This window comes from Thermobia domestica, chromosome 1, assembly GCF_964235325.1.
Source record: "Thermobia domestica chromosome 1, izTheDome1.hap1.1, whole genome shotgun sequence".
Taxonomy (NCBI): Eukaryota; Metazoa; Arthropoda; class Insecta; order Zygentoma; family Lepismatidae; genus Thermobia; species Thermobia domestica.
In genome coordinates, this window is record NC_137454.1 from 86349354 (window position 1) to 86376170 (window position 26817).

Consider the following 26817-nt stretch of genomic DNA (forward strand, 5'->3'; position numbering starts at 1 on the left):
GAGATAGCTATCTTCCTGAAGTTTCGAAATTTGGATTCTGTGTAACAAAATACATCGAATCCATACTCTGGGGTCTGGTGCATGGAACTTTTGGTTTTTGCATAGCTGTATTACGTGTATCCTTTATCGCTCAAGTTTTTCACCCATAACAAAAAATTGACATAGCTATCTTCCTGAAGTTTCGAAATTTGGATTCTGTGTAACAAAATACATCGAATCCATACTCTGAGGTCTGGTGCATGAAACTTTTGGTTTTTGCATAGCTGTATTACGTGTATCCTTTATCGCTCAAGTTTTTCACCCATAACAAAAAATTGACATAGCTATCTTCCTGAAGTTTCGAAATTTGGATTCTGTGTAACAAAATACATCGAATCCATACTCTGGGGTCTGGTGCATGGAACTTTTGGTTTTTGCATAGCTGTATTACGTGTATCCTTTATCGCTCAAGTATTTCACCCATAACAAAAAATTGAGATAGCTATCTTCCTGAAGTTTCGAAATTTGGATTCTGTGTAACAAAATACATCGAATCCATACTCTGGGGTCTGGTGCATGGAACTTTTGGTTTTTGCATAGCTTATTACGTGTATCCTTTATCGCTCAAGTTTTTCACCCATAACAAAAAATTGACATAGCTATCTTCCTGAAGTTTCGAAATTTGGATTCTGTGTAACAAAATACATCGAATCCATACTCTGGGGTCTGGTGCATGGAACTTTTGGTTTTTGCATAGCTGTATTACGTGTATCCTTTATCGCTCAAGTATTTCACCCATAACAAAAAATTGAGATAGCTATCTTCCTGAAGTTTCGAAATTTGGATTCTGTGTAACAAAATACATCGAATCCATACTCTGGGGTCTGGTGCATGGAACTTTTGGTTTTTGCATAGCTTATTACGTGTATCCTTTATCGCTCAAGTTTTTTACCCATAACAAAAAATTGACATAGCTATCTTCCTGAAGTTTCGAAATTTGGATTCTGTGTAACAAAATACATCGAATCCATACTCTGGGGTCTGGTGCATGGAACTTTTGGTTTTTGCATAGCTGTATTACGTGTATCCTTTATCGCTCAAGTTTTTCACCCATAACAAAAAATTGACATAGCTATCTTCCTGAAGTTTCGAAATTTGGATTCTGTGTAACAAAATACATCGAATCCATACTCTGGGGTCTGGTGCATGGAACTTTTGGTTTTTGCATAGCTGTATTACGTGTATCCTTTATCGCTCAAGTTTTTCACCCATAACAAAAAATTGACATAGCTATCTTCCTGAAGTTTCGAAATTTGGATTCTGTGTAACAAAATACATCGAATCCATACTCTGAGGTCTGGTGCATGGAACTTTTGGTTTTTGCATAGCTGTATTACGTGTATCCTTTATCGCTCAAGTTTTTCACCCATAACAAAAAATTGAGATAGCTATCTTCCTGAAGTTTCGAAATTTGGATTCTGTGTAACAAAATACATCGAATCCATACTCTGGGGTCTGGTGCATGGAACTTTTGGTTTTTGCATAGCTGTATTACGTGTATCCTTTATCGCTCAAGTTTTTCACCCATAACAAAAAATTGAGATAGCTATCTTCCTGAAGTTTCGAAATTTGGATTCTGTGTAACAAAATACATCGAATCCATACTCTGGGGTCTGGTGCATGGAACTTTTGGTTTTTGCATAGCTGTATTACGTGTATCCTTTATCGCTCAAGTTTTTCACCCATAACAAAAAATTGACATAGCTATCTTCCTGAAGTTTCGAAATTTGGATTCTGTGTAACAAAATACATCGAATCCATACTCTGAGGTCTGGTGCATGGAACTTTTATTTTTTGTGTGTGACTGTGGCTACGTGATCTCAGAACCATAACGGGGGTTTGAATTCGGTAATGTTACCACGTGCAAGATAATCTCTCATAGTATAGGCCGCTCCTCATCACACTATTTTGACTCCAAGAGAACTTGATTACAGGATTCACACACACACACACACACACACACACATATATATATATATATATATACACACCGGCCCCTGTGATTGTGTTATATGTTTCGGATATTGAGATCAGTAATGAAATAGGATGTATAAATATTTTGCTTCTGAACAAATAAACACTTCCGAAACAAAATATGCACGTTTACAAATAGAAATAAAGATAGCAAATAAATAATACTGTGGAGATATGCATAAATCTATATAGACTGTTTCCTGTAAATTGTTGAAGTTAGAATAGCATTTTCCAGATGATATTTTTTTTTTAAATCTTATAAAATTATAAATAAAGTAATTATTTATTTGATGGAATTTTTAAAATCATCCTTTAAGAAAATAGCAGTGAACCTCAAAAATTAACCTATACATCATTCAAGTAATATTTTAACAAGTATTCTGCTATTTCTTTTCTTTTTTCTTTTTTTTTAAATTAAAAGTTTAACATCCTACGATTATGCACCAAGACTGAAGGAAACGGAAGAATTCTACTAGATACAAATTGAATAATAATAATTCTTCTTTAATGTGTTTCTGTATTCCAAACTATTTTATACTAAACAGTGCATTAATATAATGACATTCACTTAATACTCAAATTCCTTCTACATTCCTTGATAATACTAAACACTCCATAGTTATCTATATAAACTATATCTAGTTAATTAAACAACAACAATTTACCTTATTCATGAACACATCTTAAACGTCTATTTATAAAAAGAAGTTTAAACTAATTTTTATCCATCTTAGTGTTGTTTGTTTTATAACTTTACCTCTGTGTATATGGATATTTTATTCAAGTATGTTTAGTCTCTCATATTGTTGTTAAATATTTGTACGAATTTCTAGTATTATATATATATATATATATATATATATATATATATATATATATATATAAGAGTATTCAACCATTTCTGAATAAACTGTGAAAATAAAATCCGTAAGTCGTATTGGAAGCATCAGCATTAACTAAACCAAATCATGAATGGAAAAATAAACATCTCAGTTCTTTCATATTTCTATTTCCTAGGATAATACTTACCCATCCTCTTTCTTCGAAGTATGCTTCACCACCGTAGACTGTTCCAAATGCACCTTCTCCTAATTTTCTGTTGATGACAACACGGTCTCGTGGGATTTCCCATTTATCAAGACTGCCCATACTTGAAGCAGATAAAAGATCTATACCAAGTGACTTCATGTATCTCTGAGTTAATTGCACTTTCTTGTCATACCTGTCAGATTAAACAAAAATATCGTTATGTTTAATATGCATACGCTGGATAAAAAGTAGTTGGTAATATTGTTGTCATGTGAGGAGCATAAATCAGATAGCAACAGGTACTCGGTAGATGATAACGGTAGATTAAACGGGTACATAGTGAAACAGTGTAGTGTCATTAACTAGAAATAGAGATTTCAAGCTCCCTATCGAGAGTTCAAGAATCCTAATGAAATAGTTTTAAGTGGAACATGGTATATGAATCAAAATTGAAATGACATGTAATCGGAGAGCACAGAACTATTTTCAGGGACTACTTAAAGCTCGTGACGCTGCATCTAACAGCAGTTCGATAGGTGGAAGTGTCTCGGAAAGGTAGGGATATCGTTCATATAAATACAAACTGAAATCCCACAATTCAACTCCTTTCTCTCATTCTGGAAGTGGATCGCCTATTGACTGCGCGTTAAGTTAGACGCGGAATTAGGCGTATATTACGAAACCGTGCTCCTCATTCTGTATAACATTCTTGTATTTCAGATAATTGTTGTGCGGTAGATGTCCTATAAAATCACCAAAGTTCAAATATGATTTCTGCAATTGTAAAAACTTGTGTATCTCTAAAAGAAGAAAGTGATAACTTCCTTATACACATTGTCAATATGGGCGAAATCTGGACTTACTCATATGAACCACGGATAAAGCGGCAATCTATTATATGGAAATATCCTGAGTCTCCTCATTAGAAAGTTATGTGTCCTGCGCAAGGTAGAGGTATGAAACTCATATTCATTATGCCATACGATATCCATGGAGCAATTCACACTATACTGCAATTTCTTTTACATCATCTTCGACCCATACTCAGAGAAAAAGGGACAACACTTGCTGACAGCTACGCCTAGCATCTTGCATGTCAGGTGTCATACAGACAATCCTGCGTAGCTGGCAATGAGAGATATTGAAATACGCGCTGTATTCCTCGGATATAAGCTGTGCGATTACAATCTATTCACCAAGATGAAGAAAAATCTATTCTGCAGGAATCTACGACACAAAAGAAGCCATCATCAATATTTATAGGGCAATTTCAGTGAAATATTGACAAAAACTTACGTTATTTTTATGCATATTTACAGTGTACAATGTCTTCAAAAGCTGTGTCAGAAGGTCGTAAAATGACGGATAATTTCACTGAAGAAAAGGAACTGGTATTTACTCTGCGAATTAAGCCAAGTAAGATTTATTGCAGTGTTGCCTCGTATTTTATCCTGCCCCTGTAGACCAACTTTACTACACATTTCAACATAAATATTTAACATTTCCAGAAGATGATAAGGATGTAAATAATTCCCAGAAGATAATCCATCTTTCTAATTGTGTCTCTTTTCTTCCTTTGTATGAAAAAAATCTAATAGAGCTGTTAAAGTTATATGTTGGCTGATTACCGTTTTATTGCTTCTTTATACAAAGTTATTTCAACGGAAAACAATACATGACATACATATAGTTATATGTCAAATTTTAAGACAAATTTCAAAACAATCAATTGATTTCAAATGAAATGGAATGAAAATTAAATATTTAGTTTAATGTCTCATACCCCTCCCCCCCCAAAAAAAAATGTTGAGTCTCAAGTAGCATGATTCTCAAAATGATGTATATTGAATAAGAGCATGTTAACTGTTCAAGTATTTTAGAATTCAGATAAGAATTATGTGCAAATATACAATTAATATTGATAGGAAAAAGTTCATTCTATTAATTTTAAATAAATTTCACACACATATATAAAATTTTTGCGTTACAAATGTGTAGAATACAAACTTACCTTCTTTTAACAATAACAAACGCTAAAATTAATAATATTGCCAGCAGACCGAAGCCGATAATATTTGCTACTACTATTGCAATGTCACAATTAACACCTAAAACGTCGGCAAATCCTTGAAGAAAGCACTTTGGTGGAATCTCTTTTTCATCACCTGGTTGTGAACCGTCTGGGGTTAGCCATTTTACAAGTGATTTGTTCAAGTACAAGCTGTGGAATAAATAATAATAACAATAGTAATATTTTCCATATATATATATATATATATATATATATATATATATATATATATACTAAATATAGAGATAAAAGCAAAATAATAGAATTTTTACAATGTTTAAATTTTGTTAGACTACTAGTTGCATTCGTTATCTTGTATCATATTATTATTTGTGCAGAAAAAGAAAGACAGTACGGTATAAGTGACAAAATCTTTTAAATATGAAAAATCATTTTGTACAAAATACATAACCGTCGAACCATGTAGATCGTAAGTAGATAAGAAACATTGCACTACATATTATTTTTAACCAAAATAGAAAAGAAAACTAGATATTAAAACAGAATAGTAAGTAGTTTCACATTTGATATTTGCCGACACATACATATACCCAAAAGTTTTACTTAGTCGTCTGCAATTCTTTTATCATCCTTTTACACAATATTTAGAATGATATAAAGACATTATACATTGATTTAATTTCTACTTTCATCATTTTATATTTTCCTCCTCACCTAAAAACGACCAAGATGTTTGGTTACATGATGGGGTAGTCACAATTACAAAAAAGATATTTTGTATTGACATGTATTTTTTCTGTGAAACCACTTCTATTATGCTATTAAAAGTTTTGTAATACTTTAAGATAATTTTATACTATTCCTCAGCACAATATTTCAAGGCAAATGCTTGAAATAAAAATGCATTTGATTTTTACACATTTCAAAGTTAAATACTAATACTAAACATTGTTCACATCGTTATAAAGGTATTTCACAATGTAATATATTTAAAAATATATATATTAAATAATAACTTACTTTCCACCAACTACTTCTGAAGTTTCGTCTGAAATATTTGGTGTAAAATAACCAATTATGGTTGTATTGTTATTCAGCCATTGAAGAACATTTATAGTTGAATATCGAGATGCCCCTCCATAAAATTTAATTCTTCCTGACACTCCATAAAAATCAGTATGACTTATGTATCTCACAAAACGGCTGTAATAAAAATAATAATAATGTTCACAATAGAAAAAATATAAATTTTATGTTAAAAATAAGGAAGTTTCTTATTTTTTAAGAAATATAATAACTAACTTACATTTCCGTCTTTGATGCTTCTCTCCTTTAACGTTAAATAAGAATTTTGGAGGAAGTCAACAGAAAATGGTCAAAATACAATACAAAATGTTTCCAAGAAAGTGTTACCATTACCACAAGACATGTATTTATTGTATTCTTTTCTTTCAACTATAGTTCATGCTGCGGAAGCTTACAAGGTAAGTTTGCTTTGTCAACTAAAACATATACAGGGTGTTACGTAAGTATGTCACAATATTTTGGGGACAGATTCTTCATATCAAATAAGAAAATAAAGTTCATATGGATCTGTGCTCAAAAGTGGATAGTTTCGGAATCTTTCAGGGCCTCTAGTACCTGCAAAATCATTTTTAGAGAGGCTGTTTGGGAGTACTTGATCACTCTCCACGTACCTCTCTAATAATCGGTATGCAAGTACTGGAACATCCTTAAAACTGAATATTTGGATAGTTCACATACCAGTTCCTCAGTAATGTCTTGACCCGACTACGATAGGTCCCATAGTAGTGAAGCTGTGAAATTTTAAAGTTCTTTTATTTCACATTTTCGGCACCCTATAATGCCGAAATTATGTACTTTTGAGCGCAGGTCCATATGAACTATTTTTTCTTATTTTGATGTTAGAAATCTGTTTCCAAAATATTGTGACATATTTATAAAAATGAAAAATGAAATCTTTGAGTTTTAGTCCCACGGTTATGCCGGTTAGGCTAAAGGAGACGGTGATGATGAGTTATGAATGAAATGGTGGAATGAAGAAAGTGGGAGGAAACAGGAGAACCCCGAGAAAACCCACGCACACGGTGTTTGTCCACCACAAAGTTCCCTTGGGGGCTAGGACCGAACCCGGAACCCCAAGCACCAGAGGTGAACGCTCTACCACTGAGCCACCGCGGCCCCTGTGACAGATTTATGTAACACCCTGTATTTATTCTTTCCCTTCTCATACATCACCTCTACATAGCTGCTTTCTATATGCATTTGATTAAAAAATCTCTTTCCATAATCCAGCTACTTTTCTAATCCCTAAGTTTGTTATTTGTCCAGAGGAACAGAAAAGAATCATAGAATTATTCAACTAGAATAGTCTCCTGCCGAATGTCATATTCCCCCCCCCCAAAAAAAATATTGTGATTTTAAATATAGTTTCCTTTGTAACTGGCTCATACAATCTTATGTACACGAGCTTACACTCATACACATATAATAAAGTATAATTGTAAATCTGCAGATATAGTTGCACCGTACCATATTCATAATAATGACCCTACCTTTAGTCTTCTAGAGCATGTTACTTTGAGTTCCAAACTTAATTTGTAAACTATGTGTCAAAACTTTTTTATATTTTAAAGTACGTAAAATACTCACTTCACTGTACTTTCATTGTGCAGGCTTGCGACGTACGACTGACTTTCATTTAACAGTTTTTGCAATGCCACGGCATATGTCCAAACGGCATCATAAGTATATCCTGCATAGTTTGATGGTAAACGATTTTGAGCTGTACAATTTCTTTTATACCTCTTCCGCCACTGACCAACAGTAATATTTTCTTGCATTACTTCGTCATCAGGAGCAAAATATGCATGAGTAAGGGCAAGGTGTCCATTAATTGCCTGAAATAATAATAATAAAAAAATCTCTTTATATTTACTATAGATGACATATTGGAAAATTTTTACTTCATATAAGCTTAGGGTGAATAATTAAGGTTGTAATAATAATAGTAATGTCTTGATTTTACTTAGGTATTGAAATTAATCACTATGTCTACTTTTCCTCTTTCTATAGGTCATATAGACTTCCAATCACGATTGTTTTTGTCTTTTTAATATTAATTTTCCACACACTATCTAAGAGAGGTTTGCAAAGTCCGTGCAAAAATGAAAACTACTGCATTTTTCGAGAGAACTTTGTTTTATTTTTCAACGTAGTCTTCTTTGAGGCTTTATACACTTCGTCCAACGCTGCTCCAGTTTGTTGATCCCTTCCAAATAATAAGATTGGTCCAACTCTGCAAAATAGGCATTCGTTGCTGCAATCACCTCCTCGTTTGAAGAAAATCTGCGTTGGGGAAGAAGGGGATGCAGAATGAGTTGGAATCTTAAGTCCATCAATTTTGTGGCTACAATGACAGATATGTGCCCGGAGGAGTTGTTGTGATGGAAAAGGACTTTTTATGGATCAATTGTGGACTTTTTTTTTCAGTTCGGTTTTCAAACGGTCCAATGACGATACATAATATGCACCTGTAATGGTTTTACCCTTTGCTAAATAGTCGATGAGGATTATTCCTTGCGAATCCCAAGGCTCCATCACTTTCCCAGCCAAAGTTACAGTCTTCGCCTTCTTTGGTGCAGACTATCCGCTGGAAACCCATTGTTTGGACCGTTTCTTGGTTTCAGGTGTGTGGTGGTGAATCTATGTTTTGTCCACAGTGACAAAACTATGCTGAAAGTCCTGTGGACTCCGTTGAAACAACTGCAAGCCGTCCGGGGAACACCTCACATGGTCCACTGTGAGCAATCACAGCACCTATTGTGCGAATAGCTTTTTCATGCCCAAGTGTTGATGCAAAATATATATCCATTCATTAGAGATGCCCTCATCACTAGCAATCTCCCGCACTTTCACTTGTCTATCATCCATTATCATGTCATGGATTTTATCCATGATTTCTGGCTTAGTGACCTCGATAGGGCTTCCAGAATTTTCACCGTCACTTGTTTCCACGTGGCCACTCCGAAAATTTTGAAACCACTTATACACTGTTTGCATCGAAGGTACAGATTCACCACAGTACTTACCAAACTTTTCCTTAGTCTTCTGAGGCAAATTGCGTTTTCGAGGTGGAAAATAATGTTTCATCAACACACAAAATTCTCTTTCATCCATGTTTGTGAAACTCACTCAACTTGTTCAATTTAACCGCACGCCAAACACAGAGTACTAAACCGATCTGGCTGCCACTTGGTGTGTGTTCTTTCAAGAGATGTTGCTAACTTACAATAACCTCGATACGCATCAATGTTGTCCTCTCTTGAACTTTGCACAGACTTTTCAAACTGCCCTCTTAACATCAATTAATAATATCTTAACATCTACCTATCCACTTACATTGGTAAAGTCTATTAATGTACGAATATGCTAAAATTTAAGTGTTATTCCTTTAAAAATGAGCTATTTATATATTCAAAAGATTGTTTTTCCATTCATGTCAAATATGTCTATTGTTGAGCTATTTACTTCGACAACATAATACAAAGTGCACATTCTTCTAATAGACACATGCATTCGAATTGATAATAGTAATAAAAATAATAATCAAAATAGCGATGATGGTAAATGGATTATATTTCAACCAAGTAAATCCAAATTATTTTCAGTGCTTCTGTACTCACATTCATAGTTCAGAGTTCATTGCATGAAACAGAGGTAGATCATTTAAATGTAAACATATTAAGTATACTGTGGATGTTCTCTAAAAGCTGTAAATTTTCCAAATATATTTTTTTATAAATAGTATATATCTTATTTATGTAGTAATTGCATTTTATAAGCATACCTCTTCCATCTCTTTGGTTGTACAATTGACTTCTCCAGGATGCTGCGTAGTATTGTACCACTCACTATTCAACCATACTGGCAGAAACCATACGTAGCCTTGTTTAGCCGTCATTTCTTGCTTGTAAGCTTCACACATGACAGCTCTAGCAGCAGAATCATAGAAATCTCCTATAATGATCCGTGCACGTTTATTTTTCAGATCTTGTAAGTACTAAATTGGAAGAAAGAATAAATTAATTATTATAATTAAAATGAAAAATTAATATAAATATTATTTCTTCTTCTAAATGAAAATATAATGCACTTCAATAAATAAAAGAGTATTTAAATGTTTTATAGACTGTTTTAAGTTTAAATCAAAATTTCTGTATGAATATGAATTGTATTGCTGGTTATGGTTTAATAAATAATCTGTTCAACGTTATTATTCACTATCAGTGAAATCCTCCCTGTAATAATATATACTTAAACTTAGTTGAATGAACACACATGGCACTAACAATGGGACAAGGCTAGGTATATTAATAAATAGATAGACAAGTAGATAGATAGGGTAGATATCGAATACAGTTCTCGTTCATTAGATAACAAAATATACAAAAACGTATCAAGAATTTGTACGAAGAAAAGTATAACAGCCTCATAATGTATTACAATGGTTCATGTGTGATAGTGTATTTTTTGATGTGAAGTGTATGTTTACTTCCAAATGTTTTGTCTTTTTCACCTCCCCACGTGTTTTTACCTTTTTATAACCTTTTTCAGACGTAAGTAAGATGAAGCTGACGCCCAAGTTCCTTGAAAGTACTGCTCAGTATTTGTAAATTTTGCAATGAATATGAAATTGACTATTTTATTTTTTATATTGACCATTATCACCGCTCACAATTTATACCTGAATAAAAATTCATTTTTTGGTTAATGTGAAAGTACTGATACACATCAGAGCTTCGGTGGCTCAGTGGTAGTGCATTTATCTCTGGTGCGTTCACTCCCATTCCGCGCTAAGTAAGCTTTGTGGTTCACTAATACTGTATGCGTGGAATTTCTTGGAATTCTCCCACTTCCTTTATTCCTCTTTTATCACCCATATAATCATCACCATCTCTCTCAGACTCTGTCCATAATCATGGGGCGTTAAAACTTTGAAAAAAATCACTAAGACTTTGTTTTATCCTAAGTCTATATATGCATTACAGTCTCAATGAAATATCTTACCTGTGTCATCTTATTATCTTCCCTTTCACGAGGAAATTTCTTATTTACTACAACCGTGATCTCGTTAGTTTGAAGAAGATCTTCAAGATGAGAAACATATTCTGTGTATTTCTGTCCATCTTCTGTTAATGCTGCTACTCGAGTCCAACCTAGTTCCTTGAATAACTGAAGATATACGTATCTGCGAAGAAAGAGGAAAGAATAAAACAAGGTTGTAGCAGTCACTTTCTGTTCAAATGCTCTAAATGAAGAATGGTGACTCACTTGATTTCAAGATGTTGACGGAATGTAATTTTATTACGTTACTGTCCGTTACTGTAATGTCTTGTTTACTATTGAATTATCTTTTGTTATCTTACAATTACTCAATTATTTTACTTAATATTTCGTTAGCAGAATAAAATCTCAAATATTTAAAATTAAGGAGGTAATACTCATATCATCCTAGGTATTAACCATTACTAGCAAGTTATTTACCTCAAATTAAGTATTTCTATATTCCTTCTCTCTTTAGTTTCTTCACCTCAACATAGCACTGCTTTAATACCTTAAACAACTGTAATCTTCTCGCTTTCGACATTCACTTTTTATCATGTCTTATAACACGTATTTCAGTATACTAACCATTAAGGTGTTAATTAACGTTAAATTTAGTGGAAAAGGAGGAAAATCACCGAAAGGGGAAAGAAAACAAATATCTATATATTAAAATGCCAGGTTTATGTGTTTGTGATTAAGAAAAGTTTATTTGTTTGTTTCCAGTCTTTCGACAATGAGATCTCGAAAACCACAAGTACTAGAAACGTGTCGTTTTCGCTGGTCGATTCCAAATTTTGAGTGGATTGTCCAGTTTTAATGGAATATTAAAAAAAAAAAAAAAAACATGGCCGTCATTTCTTTATTACCTTTTTAGGGGCACACTGCAAGTTTGAAATTTTAAAAAAGTAAAGCATCATATCCTACGAGTTACATTCCAACACAACATATTTATTTAAAGGGGTTGTATATCTCTCAGGCATTTGTCCAATTGATAATGAAAAGCGAAGAATAACCATTTCTCCAGCCTAAGATGAATCTTTATTGTTTGGAGTGTTTTGCCCAATGAACACCATATATCACTAACATTATAATTAATTGTGTATGTAATGTATTTGCTTATTCTATACTGCATGCAAGAAGAAAGAAAACACTGATCATACATGAGTTAGTAACTCCAACCGGAAGTAGGCTCAAATGTTGCAAACGGTGCGAGATATTGAAAAAATAAGCGAAAAAATTCTCCCCTTTATGGTACCCTTGCCGATTTTTATCAAGACATCTTTCACTTGTGTTTGTAAACGGACATGTATAGATGTTGTGAGAATGCCAAGGAGATTCTGTTTATATGTGAATGATACGCTGTGTAGAGAGTGCAGGTTCAGCTAGTAAATATAACAATAATATATTATGTTAGGAAAATCAGGTTACAACAACTTCTACTTTTCAATGCATAGATAATATATTTGAAATTACATTAAATTTTAAAAGGAAAAGTATGCGACTGGATAAAAAATCGAACTCGAGATTTCAATTTACCACACCTGTACGTTAACCACTATTTTACCTTGTTCTTCTCCAGACCAGTCACACATTTTCCCTCTCTAAGGTGATGCTCTACGTCTTCAATCAGTATTGAATCTCTCTATCTTATTCTTGATCAAACCCATTACTATTTTAATGGTTGCAATATTTATTACATACTTACGAAATTAAATGAAAAACATATTTTATTGAAGAGAATGTAAACAAAAGTGTTGTAGTGAACATAGCTTTGATATGAAAAACAATGTCAATTGGTGAGTGAAATTAAGTTATCGATCCATATTTACAATGCAAGCAATAATGATTAATCACAAAATAAGTATGCATGTGGATTATTCTTTGTTTGAAAATAACGTCAAATTAACAGCGGTATGTTGTTGTAGAGTTGAGTTTAACATCCCGTTTAGTAGCGAGGCTATATGAGACGTGAACCTACTGATTAACGTGGAATCCGAACCACATGAGCTCCCGCTGGGAATCGAACCCGGGTCTCCCACGCCATAGGCGCAACAGCGGTATGAGAAGCTGTTACTCAAGATAGGATAGTCGTATATTTGATTTTCATATTCTCTTTAGTGGAATTTCTTTATCACAAACTAACGAGAGCGTTTTAAACGTAGCGAGTTTTTGAACATTTTAAAATCAGAATGAGAAGAAATGAATTGCTTCATTGTACAATGAATTCTTTGCAAGTGAAGATATTGACTAACAAAAAGATCAGAAGACTTCACTAATTTAAACAAACATCTGGATTTTGTTTTGGGAAACTTAAATTATATGATAAAATTGCAGAAAGAAAGGAATTATAAATTATTTCCTTTTCTTGCCTCAAAACTTATTTAAATAGAGGTAATGACTATATAAATTGAAGATAAAATAACTGAATACTTTAATTGAAAATTTAAACATATAATCCGATTAATACGGATTACACCTAAAAAATTCGACAGTGCAAAATACCTATATTTACTCTCGGAATTGTACACACTAACTATAAGATATGCATAAACAGTAACGGTATCTTTGAATCTAGGTGGCAGTATGCAAAATTGTAATGCTGAATAGATTGCCATAACAATTCTGTCTTATTATGTTAACCAAGAAATGCCTCAAGAAAACAAATATTTGTAGAAAACAACTTACTTATACTGTTTGTTCTCTCCAATAGTACGAAAAAAATATGGATACTTTTCCCTATTGGAAAAACTTGATCCCTCAGCGCTATAGCTTATAACAACTGTCTTGAAATGTTTGGTAACTCCAGCTAATGGTTCCACGGTGTCTGAACAAGCAGGTCCTGTACATAAAGTTATTAGAATTAATAAAAAACAGAATACACTTATATCACACCCATTTAGAATGCTATTTAAAACAGAACAGCGTACTTTAAATTCAATTTATTTTACCAGAAGATTTCATTAAATTGCAAAAAAGGTTGAACGTTTGAGTTTATAATTGATGTTTCATTCTAATAGTCTGTTCTTTTCTTTATTATTACAAAGTAGTTCTATTGTTTATCAATACAAATATTCAAAGTTCGTTGTGTTTCTTCGGTATACATGCATCCTCATACGTATGAAATATATCTGATACATATTTGTTCGTGCTATATTTCACAAATATAGGTTTTATCCACTTCGCTTGCTGTAGCTGTTAGTAAATCAATTTAGGAGTCACTCTCAATATTTTGCAATCAATGTACCATTTCATTCATGTCATCCACATTAAATAGTGAAAGTATATGACAAATTTTCTTGTTTTGAAGCATAAAACGTCTATATAGCAAATTTCACATATTCATACCCAACAGAAACAACTGTAAAACATACTCATCTCCCCACCTTCATAGGTTAGAATTTCCAAACTCTGTTCAAATTATTTTCTTCTGTGAACCGAAAGACGTTCATATATTAAATTTCGAATCTAAAGTCTTAAAGTTCAAACAAAACATGTAATAGTGGAAAATACTCTTAATCTTAACCCCCGCCCCCTCCCTAAATCGATTTTTGCGAAATTCTGTCTTACAAAAGAACTAGTGCTAAGGAGAATATTTGTATATCCAGTTCCTAAGTTCAACGATTCTTCACATTTTGTCAGTCAATAACTCTTTTACAGTTACAATTTTTTTCATATTTGTTTAAACATAGAGTCGTAAGTTCTTTAATCAATATTTTGCATAAAGTTTAGTGTCAGCAGCGATTGTAATACACGCTCACTTAGATTATACTGCATAAATAAACATTTACCTATCAAATACTGACGAACAAAATTGAAGTTTCAATAAACAGAGCAGTTAGTGTGTAAATGGAAGAAATAAAAACAAATATTTATTCTTAGAAATATTGCTACTTAAAAATACTTTGATACATAATACTTCCAATATTTTAATTTCTTTACCAACTTTTCTTCCTAATATTCTAATTTCCTTTCTTTCTTTACTAATCCTCTTCTTTTAATCTCTGTTTAATGTAAACTTGACGTATATGGAAAGAAATAATAATACATATGTCTGCCCAAGTGCACTTTAGCAAGAACAGCGCGAAAGCAAACTTTTTTTAAAAAAAATACGAAATTAAATGATCAAACTAAAGAAGACGGGTAATAAATGAATAAATATATATAATATAGGTGATGTGCTAATATTAAAATAGTAAAAAATTAGACTATTTGTAGAAAACCTACAGCGACACTTTGTTCAACCTCAAATCTTGTATACTTTAATCTTGAGAATGAACTTGTGGCTCTGTTTGAACATTATACGATTGCTAGGGATCTCATACATTCCAAATTTTTGCGGATTAGTATCGATTTAACATCTTTGTTCCGTGTCTCGTATGATCTGCATTTGTACAGACTTTTTAAAATATATTAACTTATTTATTTGTTATTTTATTATTTTAATTAATTGACTTTATCTACTTTAATTATTTTATAAATTTACTTCAATCAGAAGGAATACTCATATTTTATAAACTTTGTATTGTCTTTGGTCTTACAGAAAAGGAATCATTCTGTTGTGCATTGATGCTGTTTCATTGATGCTGTTTTTATTTTCTTTCATTTTAAGTTCTCTCGCCTTTTGGCTTATGAAAATTGGGATCCATATCCCTTGTTGTAATGTGGATATTATATTGTCACTGTCTTAAATAATGAACTCAATAGAAAGAATACTATATTATTCTTAATAAAGGAAAGCAAAATTCGTTTCCGCTAATATTCTTACCTTGAAGAAATTGTATCATAAGAAATCTTGATTTATACTTTAAACGCAACATTACGAGTATGTATATTTTTACCAACATTTTAAATTATTTTTAACTCAATAAATATTGCTTTCGCTAGAAAATTTTTCCGTTATATCTGATAGAAATATGTCATTCACTGCGTGAAAGATTAAATTGTGTTGCTTATTAACTGTAATTAACTGCTAATAAAATTATTCATTTCTTTACATTATTTCTATGACTTGTTGGAATAGTTACTTATTATCACTAATTGTTTTTGAACAATTATTCAAATACAGAAGTATTCAAATTCTAAAATCACAAATACATTGCAAATAATGTAATAATTATGCAAAATTGTATCAGTGTAACTTTCGCTGATATTGAATAATTCACTAAAGAATACTCATTAATACATTCTTTTTTTAAGAAAGTAGCTCATGTGTATGTGCTTCATATATTAATTTAGCTTTTTGAAAATTGAAAAAGATATTTGAAAACATACTATTTTATTTTTCTCACATTTACTTTGTATCGTTTATTTTTTGTTAAAAAAAGCAAACATTCTATCTTATTGGGTAAACTCAATCTTTTTATATTCAAGTTATATCAAATCTTCTGTAGCTCAAGCAGGGGCGGCTTTTGAGGGAATTCAAATTTGTAAAATATTAAATATGATCGCTTTAAGCTAAGGGAAGCATAATACAAGAATTAATGCATTAGGTAAGATTTCTTCCCTAACCTGCAGCGATAAGATTTAAATTTTTATCAATGTAACTTCCCTCGAGAGCCACCACTGAAGTCAAAAAAGAGATGACTGACAAAACCTGATTTTTATTTTTAAAAAAAGGACTTCAGAAATAAATTTAACAAAAATTACGAACTTTTCTGCCTCTGTATACACTACTGAAATATTAAGAGAATAATGAACTTACCTAAAATTCCTACCATCTTATCAAAAAAGCTACCACTTGATTTGTAATCAATGAAGTGTTTCATTACTTTATCAGCTTTGCACTGACCATCGCTTACTTGAAGATATAATTCATAATCTCTAAGAAGACTGGTATTTCTATTAACTGCTTTTACAGCCATCTGAGCAGCTAAAATAAATTAAAAAAAAAAATATTAAAGGCGAATTAGAGGATATAACATATATGAATTTGAAGTATAATTTTAGTGAGTTTTAATCAATATTTTAAAAAAAATGGTTGTTGTTGGTTGTGTATTAGGGTGAACTCCATACTAATTGAAGACCAGTAGAAGGCAGTGTGCAGTGAATTGAATAGACAGTGATAGTGTAAAATGAGAGAATTCCCTGTTTTTCAAAGAGGGCAAATTGTTGGAGCTCGGTTATGTGGTGCGAGCCTGAGGAAAGTGGCAAGTGTATTCGGTGTGTCGCGAGGGGTAGCCTGACGACAGCTTACAAAACTTACGGCTAAAACACATCAGCGAAGAGGAACAGTAGTCGGGGAAAAAAAGTTCAGTGACTATCCCACCTAGCATTAAAATGGATTGTCACCCAGATCCGTCGTACGACGCGGTGAAAGTGATGGGAAAACTCAAACAGCACCTCCCAGAGCCTGTACCGACAATTACAATCCGCAAGAAGTTACTTGACATAGACATACGGGGTCGGATTGCACGGACGAAACCGCTGATAACAGACCATCACGCTTTAACAAGACACCAATAGTGCCGCAAGCATGCAACATAAACCATTGAAGACTAGAAATGTGTGATTTTTTTTTTTTCGGATTAGTCATTGTTCACCTTATTTAAACCATGGATCGTGTTACCGTAAAACTTAGCAATGGCTCTGTGATACTTTGGGTTGCAATATCCTAGTTTCCAGCGTATCTTTTTCTGTGCTGACGCCTGTGATTATGTCGCAATTTTAGATTATGTGCATCCTAGATCCAGATGTTGTTTCCGGACAATGGCGCAATATTCCAGGACGATAATATGCCCATTCACAAAGCTGGAGCTATTAAGGCGTGGTTTGAAAAACATCAAGATGAAGTTGAACACCTCCCTTGGCCCACCCAATCCCCGGACCGGAAGACAATTTAGCATTTTTGTTGCGTTTTTGGAGACATGAATTCGCTGTAGTTTTCCACCTTCATCCTCTCTCACGAAACTGAATGATGCACTGCATGTAGAATGGTGTAATATTCCACTTGCTACCTTTCATGATCTCTATGACTCCATTCCGTGTCTTATTAGAGTCATTAAGTGGACGAACGGTGGTCCAACGCTATATTGCATTTTTTCAGGTGTTTCCATTAAGTTGATAAAAATCTGTACTTCAGAAATGTATTTAATTATTCAATTATTATGAAAAAAATATAATAAAAAAATTTCAGTTTTACATTCCATGATTATGTCCTTTAGGCTAAAAACGACGGATGGTTAATAAAACTGAACGAGCGTGAAATAATTAGTGGAATGAGAAAGTGGGAAGAGACCGAAGAACCTCTAGAAAACTCTGACAAGATGTTGTACAACATACAGCCACTTGGCCAGGAATCAAACCAGAGAGGTCTCTAGGATCAAAAATATGTAATATTTATACTAGAAAATAACACTACAATTTCATTTCTCGTGTTAAGTACTCGGTTTCTATATTACGGACAGCAATATTTACACACAACAACAACAACAGTAAAAAAAAACTTAAAATGACACTTACATGAAGCAGTTATATACATGCCCACAATACTAGAAGCAAAGTGATCTTTCAATTCTCAACCATTCATAATATATTATTTTATTAAAAAGATCCTAAGTATAAAGGAATATTATCTTTAACAGTTTGTACAACAACATAAAAAAATTTAAGATCTGATATTTTTTTAAATCAAGACTAACAAACTACTTATTGCAACATTACTGTTATTTTGTTTCTGAATTTTATGAACGTGCTTAGGCTAGAAACTTATAATAGTCTGAAAAATTAACATAATGAAGATGCAATGGAAGATAACAGTGTGTGAAGTGCATAAATTATATAAATGTTTGCATTGTAGATGAAACTAGGTATATCAATAAATATGTTTCAGTGTATATAAAACCATCTTGATGTATTTTATGTAACACAAAATCACACAGTAGTACTAATAAGGTATATATGAAAATATTTGTTGTTATTTATCAGATAGAGCTATTAAATATATATTGTGGCATATTCTACACCGCATGTACAAATGTACAGTACTAGTCGCTTGGACGGAAAATAAATACAATATAATACAATACAAGTGCTATAGATATAGTGTCTGTGGTATTTGAGACACTATTGCTTTTGCATAACTTCTTATGTTCAACGTTCTTGGAACGTCTTGATTCCAGTGATTGATACTTTTGTTTAAATACATACGTACGTACTCGCCTGATACAAAATATTATGAGCTGTCATAATAGAAGTATCAAAAAGAAGATAGTATAAACCACAGAGGACCCACAGTAACGCATAATAGATCGTTGGGACAGATCAACATAGTGAAGGTCACATATAAGACCCACAAACTAATGTAAAGAAGATTTTGATGATCAAATTGGTACAGAGTTAATTTATACCCTATCCTTTTACAGAAGTGAATACATAAACTTCTTTTTATTAAAATTTCATTAATATGTAGTAATTACATAAAATATGGGAATAAATTTTACATGTGATGTTAACTGATTTTGATTTACTTTTAGTTTAATGTTTACGCAATTATGAGAATCACTATTTTAAAATAATAAGAGATATAATTTAATTATTGATTAAGACGTGTAATTTAATTCTTACTTTAATTCTAAAAGAAAATCAGGGGTCGTGGTGGCTCAATGGTAGAGTGTTCACCTCTGGTACATGGGATCCATGATTCGATCCCAGCTCACGCCAATGAACTTAGTGATGGATTTCCACTAATTTCCTGGCCTTGCAAGTCATACGAAATCAATCCATCTAACTTTTTCCTTTGGAATTATGTTAAAGAGATTGATTATTTCTCTCTATTACGAAGAGATCTACCAGATTTTTTTTCACAGAATTATGGTTGTAGTTAGTACATTCGACGTCGACGCCGACATTACGTATATAAAGCAGAGATAGATTCAGAATTTGCGTTTATAAAGTCATCAAAGGGGTATGTATCGAACATTTGTAAGCAAAATTAAAAGCTTGGTTATTTACTCTTTTTAATTACGTGTTTTCGTCTCCTGTGAGTTAATTCGTCCCCGAGGTATAGACTTCTGAAATTCCAGAAGGAACTATGAAACCTCCGTTATAACTGAAGTCAGGAAGTTCATTAACGTACTTCTAACAATAAAAATATTAAAGGATATACTAATGACCAAAGTTGGGGTCATAAGCTTCATATAAAATGAATTAATTTTATAGTTATAGTCGTTTGTAATACTGTGAGCAAAAAGTAAAATACTTAACGCCAAACATTGTTGATATGATTGCTGGGAAAAGAATTCTTCCAAATCAATAATACACACTTTTCAAAGTTTCGTAAATCACCCTATTGTTCACCAAAGATTTTGCCTGATCATGTTTCTTAAGTTTTGGACATTCAATTAATATAATTCTACGTAGTGCAAAGGTAATTATTGTTTCACTACCTGTAACAATTCCTGGTCCCATATGAGCAGGTCCACTTATTGGAAATATCCCACCGATGTTCAGTCTTATCTTTTTCCATCCGTCGGCAGGTTTCCATCCTTCCCTTACTGCTTTGTTATCCTGAAGCCATTGACATGCAATGGCTTTAGGAGATTTTCTACCATTATAATAATTGTATCTTTCGATCAGGTTTTCGTATTGCTCTGGTGATAGCGAAAACCGGTGCATAACCTGTAAAAAGTTGTAAAATTTACAATGTCGGACATGTTCAGAAATGGATTTCTCTGAATTTAATGTTTGAACGAATTGACCAAGCACAATGCAAATTTCTGTGATTTAAAGTAAATTTTGTTATCTTTAATTTTCTGAATACTGTGCGCAATTCATTCTGTACTTATTAGAATCATAGTAAATCTAAGTAAAAAAGTTTATCATAGTGAACCAACTGTAAACGAAACTGTACAGATCAATACATTGTGTAATCAATTCAATTTGTTACACTAACAAGATTTGTAATTTTATTAGTTCAAAATTTGATGGCATGCAATATCTTTGCTATTACTTTAAATATTCATTCAAATTATTTGCTTAATTATACTTTCATATTTAATGACAAATCAAATGTTCTTGAAATTAATCATTAGAAGAACTACAGTATCTTCGAATAAGGAAATTAAGTAAGAAAAATAACCATGCCCATGAACACTATTAATAATAATAATTATTATTAATATGTTTGCTATGGATTGGATTGTTATCGTTAAAAATGTTATACAGTACATCTGGACCAAATATTAATTCTTAACTATCTACGTATATAGCAGAAATTATGAAGAATGTCTACTTCAATGACTTTCCGTTTTTAATGTCAATAGCCCGAATTTTCGAAATAAGTTTGTTTCATCTTCAGGAACAAATATTTTTAAAAAAATTGGAAGCAGGAATTAAGTTAATGCTAGAATTTATTAATATATATATATATATATATATATATATATATATATGAAAGTGAAACATAAAATATTTGAACGTATTGAACAAAATTTTTGAACGTATTGTCATTGAAACACGGAAATATACTTAGGTAGGTATTTGTTATAATTTATGTAACGATAATTTGCAGTGAATTTAATTCTATGATTTATATTAAGTTTGAAAATACCTCAAGAAATTTTCTCTTGATCTAGTACAATTTTCAAAGTATTACTTATACAATGCAAATTAATGTGGTAAGTCACTGATCTGTACAGAATCCAGAAATGAAATAAACCATAACATATCTTGACAGACACAGAAACAAAATAAATCGATGTCAGTAAATATGTAAGATTATTTAAAATACATTTAACTACAGAAAGAATAATGCATGTAGAAACAAGGAAAAGATAATTAATAATAACACTATGGTAATATTAATATATTTATCGTACATTTACAACAAAATGTTGTACTGGAGACACATACACTAGGGTGTATACAATTGTGAATATTAGTTTTACACTAACAAATAATATTTTTTCTTAAAACAGTGATTGGTTATTATAAGATTAATAGAACAATGTCCTGTTTTGCCTCACATGCTAGTTACATAGCTTGAAATTGCATTTTATTTTAGTATGGTTATTTTATTTTAACCAACTAGAAGGAAGGTTATTTTCTTTTACTTTAACCAATATATGCATTATGCTATGTATTTCTAAAATAATGCAAACAATACAAAAATAATTATTTTATCTTAATATTTATTTTCTATAATTAATAAATGATGTATCAATGTACAGTGTGTCCATAAAGTTGCGTAATCCAAAGTTTGATTGCTTATATCTTTTGATCTAAGAACGATAAAGACCTGAGACTTGAAACAAATGTAAGCATGTTCTATGTAGATAGTTTCAAGATAATGAACAATGCTGGAACTTGTAACGTTTTTGTGTAATAACGAAAGAAATTGCTGTAAGAGTAAAATAAAAAAATAAAAAAATTACAAAATGAAAAAAAAATCAATATTCAGTTGCAGAAAACTGATTTCCTACGAGCAAATTCCTGCGTATATGTACAGTATACATCAACATTTATCCATTGGTGCAAAAATATGAAAGGTTGGTGCAGTGTTGCCATATAAAAAGGCTATTTAATGCAAGTCCGTAAATTTGTGTTTTTTGACCGAAACGTGGCCCCTGGCAACATTGTTGTCGTAAAATTACTCCAACAGGTGTGTTTTAGATTAATTAATGATAAGCAATGAGAATTTGTACATAATTGATAACATGAATTTTTATGCAAAAATTTGCTATATCATTCTTAGATCAAAAGATATACTCAATCAAACTTTGGGTTGCGCAACTTCATGGATACACTGTATTAAGAACTAAATATATCAAAAGTTACAATATAATAGTTTTTTCTTGTTGTTGAGTTTCTCAAATAACATAAATATAAAATACTTACTTCGTATGCAGGTCCAGCATTTTCCTTTAATTTAATCCAAATCAATTTTTCAAGTCGTGAATATTCATATTTGCATCCAACCAATTTTGAAGAATTCATTACATCACATGCAGGGAAAGATATACTTGCATATCTGTCAGATATTGTAATTTCATTAGGTTTCCAAGAAAGAAAGACGATTGGAGGATTGCTGTGAGATGTTTCGTAAGCATCAGTCCAACGTTCGACAATCGTTTTCAAATTTGGTCCAACCCATACAACTTTAACATAGAGATTAAGTTCCTCTATGTGATTTACTACAAACTGAGTATACTCTGTAATATAAAGAAAAGATTTACTTTTAACACAGTTAGGCACTGAGATATTTAGAAGCATTCTTTCAATAAAGTTTAACTTTTATCTATTTATTTTTTAATACAAGTATCTACTTTTTTCGAGTTTGTTAATTCGTTAGATGATTAAACGCAAAGATGGGCACCCTTACCCACTTTTGCCTTCAAGAGGGCTGCCCTTACCCTCACTCACCTTCATTTTGGTAGATGAGTATGAGGATGAGTGTGAAGGAGTGGATTGAGAGTGAGTGTGAGTGATGGTGAGGATATAAACAATGAGTGTGAAGGCAAGTGAGTGTGAGTGTGAGGGAATCGATTGAGGGTGGGTGTGGCTGAGGGTGAGGGAATGAACAATATTTGAGTATGAGAGCGAGTGAGTGTGAGTGAATCGATTCACGGTGAGTATGAGTGAGTGTAAGGACGTGAATAATATTTGAGTGGGCGGACGGAGGAGTGTGAGTGTGAGGGAATTGATTGAGGGTGAGTGTGAGTGAGGGTTAGGAAAAATGTCCATCTCTGGTTAAACGTAATGTTAGCAGAAAAGTTATAGAAGACAAAAAACGTGGTATCCAAACCACAAAAGCTTGTATTGGAAATTAATTCCGTGCTAAATGTGCGTATACTAACCGTATAGTCACTAGGAAGCTATTTTTTTATTAAATTTGTGTTTTGGTTCATTCATTTGAATTATCTGTTTTTGTTGATGATATGTTAAAAAGTTATCGAAAGTTGAAAAATTTATTTTCTTTTAGGTTCATTTATTAAATATTACACTATTAATGATATCTCTAATAGGACAAACGAAAATATAGTAATAACAACGTTTTTCCATATCGAAAATTAAGGTATTTCATTATATTATGTTTAAATTTTAGTTAATAAGAATCTTATAAGCAAAGAAATTAGTACTTACCAGGATAATCTGCAAATAGCACAGCACATAATTTTGCAGGTTTATGTCGATGACGTTTACAGGGTTCAGGTACATAACTACCATTTTCGCAAAACGGTTGTTCACAGAAATAGCTGAAATGGTGGTTTGAATGTGTCAGTACTAAAACAAGGTATCAGTACTAAAACAAGGTACTTAATCATTAAAAGTACTTTGCTATCAACCATGTAATATTCGGTTAATGTTTAAAAATTATGAATTGTAACATTTTACTATACTTGAAAAATGAAAAGGCACTTGATTTTGCTGAATTTTACTATAGCTTAAAATTCTTACAAAAAGTAATTTTTTCTCTTACGTTTGACCTGGTTTAATATATTAAGCTTTGTTTCGATCATATTATATGTACAGTAATACAACAGAGATGATATAAATCTTGACAATACATATATGTAAGCAATAATTCATTTATGTACCTTTTTCAGCGACATTTCACTTAGCTCACAAACTTTGATAATCTTATATGAAAATTTGAGGTTTTCTTTCTAAATGAGATATTTTATGTTTACTTATTAATTTTGTTCCATTTCTATATCCTTGATAGCTACTTCCGTCTCAAACGAAATAATTTATGACAATATACGTTAACTTGGTGAGGTTGATTCGATTAATATATTTTAAACTAGAATTGGGTAGGCTGTATCGTACTAATGTTGTCAATGGCATTAATAGAAAGAGTACGTGATGTCCATCGATAGGACGATAGTCAATCGCACACACCTGCTTTGATCTGGTCAAACAGACAAACGCCTCGGTTGTGATGATGACATAACGTCTAGGAACTCTCATGAAGATGTTTGCATGGACTTTTATGCCTTTGGTTGTACTAAAACAGAACAGAAAATGTCGAGCCACAACACTTGAGGAACTCTGGAAGAAATGTAAGGGCGAGTAAGCTAAACTGAACCAGGTTGTGCTGGATAGAAGCCTCCTTAATTGAACTCCAGTGTCCAACCTCATCAAGATAGCCATCATTTCGAATATGATTAGTGGTGAAAAAAGGGTCTTACTGCCTAGAACAGATGGGTGCAATTCACACTACCAGAAGCACGGATTGACTTTCTGAAGAACAAGGGAAATTTAAGAACAATGTTTAATTAAACCTAAACCGTTATTTATGCAGGGAAGTCTTTTTCTGATGTAACATACGAATAGCACGAGCTACAAGCAAGTGATATTAAGAACATTTCTTTGCTAATGATATTCACAATTTTTGTAATAAAGGAAAGTTATTAGTAATGTGGTAATGTTAAAAAATTTATGTACTGAGGAAGTGGAAAATCACTGCTGAAACATCTGCATGTGATTACTGTTTTGGATGCTTTGGTGAGTTTTGAATTTGTGTTACTCTCGTGGCTGTGACTGCATGTTCGTTGATGAAACTCCCCTTCATGATCTTTATTTTAGATGTGTATTATTACTGTTACTTGTATTAATCTAACCTGTGGATTCGTGAACAAGACCATAGATGGTGGACGAAATATGGAAAATGTGCAAGTGAATATTACAGAGTATTAGAAGATAAAAGCATCTATTGATTCTACACTTTTAGTCTTCTCAAACAAACACGCAAAAATAATTTATTTATGGTATTTATTTAATTCGTCTTTTCATTAAGCACCTACAAACCGAACCAACAAATATCTCAATTTTTGTAGCATTAAAATACTAAATTGTTTTCTTTTCATTCTTATATTATTAAATAACCTAATGTTGATATTTCTTATACGTAATAACTTAATATCGAAATAAACTAACTAACTCGTTCTATGGCCTGCAGGACTCGGAAGGTCAATGCTGCATTCACAAAAGCTTTCGTTTCATTAACTTTTATCCTTAGTCAACTGGATCTAGTTTCTACTTTGTATTCCTATTTCTGCGAGATCCATCTTAATATTGTCCTCCCATCTGTATGTAGGTCTTGCTAATAGTCATTTTCCGATTGGATTTCCTATTCAAATTTTGAAGATGTTCCTACTTTTTTTTCATTGTCGTTACATGATCTGTCTACCTGAGTCTCCTAGACTTAATGACCCTAACAATGTTAGGTAAACGGTATAAATTATACAGTTCCTCGTTATGAAATTTGTGCCATTCTTCATTCCTGTCCCTCTTGGCTCCGAGTACAGAATTTTATTCTCAAATACTTTAAATTTGAGTATTTCCCTGAAAGTAAGCGAGCATGTTTCGCGAGCACAATAGGCGTAATTATCGTCCTATATATTTCAAGCTTCAAATTCTTCAATAGAACTCGTGAAACTAAAAGAGTTTGAAATAAATAATAACACGAATTCTCTGTTTTCAATCGGCATCTAATTTCTTGGTGGATATGGTTTTGGTTTGTAAATGTTAACCCTAGATACTAGTATTTGAAAGTATTTTTGTCGAAAGTATTATTTGATATTTTATGGTATCCATAATTTGCACTATTACTTTCATTGATAACTTTCATTATTTAGTTTTCTCTTAATTTACTGCTAAACCTATGTTACTGCAGG

General features: G+C 32.1%; 1 protein-coding gene across 1 annotated transcript in view; it reads right to left on the reverse strand.

The window, feature by feature from the left end:
• LOC145687106 (uncharacterized) overlaps nucleotides 1–26817 on the reverse strand; it is a 316539-nt gene that overhangs the window by 20175 nt on the left and 269547 nt on the right. Inside the window, exons 6-16 of the mRNA XM_081760566.1 lie at nucleotides 24281–24393; nucleotides 23036–23349; nucleotides 20587–20818; nucleotides 16905–17072; nucleotides 13889–14042; nucleotides 11165–11345; nucleotides 9945–10157; nucleotides 7748–7995; nucleotides 6095–6277; nucleotides 5054–5263; nucleotides 3043–3235 (exon numbers count right to left, since the gene is read on the reverse strand). Coding sequence (XP_081616692.1) covers nucleotides 3043–3235; nucleotides 5054–5263; nucleotides 6095–6277; nucleotides 7748–7995; nucleotides 9945–10157; nucleotides 11165–11345; nucleotides 13889–14042; nucleotides 16905–17072; nucleotides 20587–20818; nucleotides 23036–23349; nucleotides 24281–24393 — 2209 coding nt within the window. The remainder of the gene's footprint in view (nucleotides 1–3042; nucleotides 3236–5053; nucleotides 5264–6094; nucleotides 6278–7747; nucleotides 7996–9944; nucleotides 10158–11164; nucleotides 11346–13888; nucleotides 14043–16904; nucleotides 17073–20586; nucleotides 20819–23035; nucleotides 23350–24280; nucleotides 24394–26817) is intronic.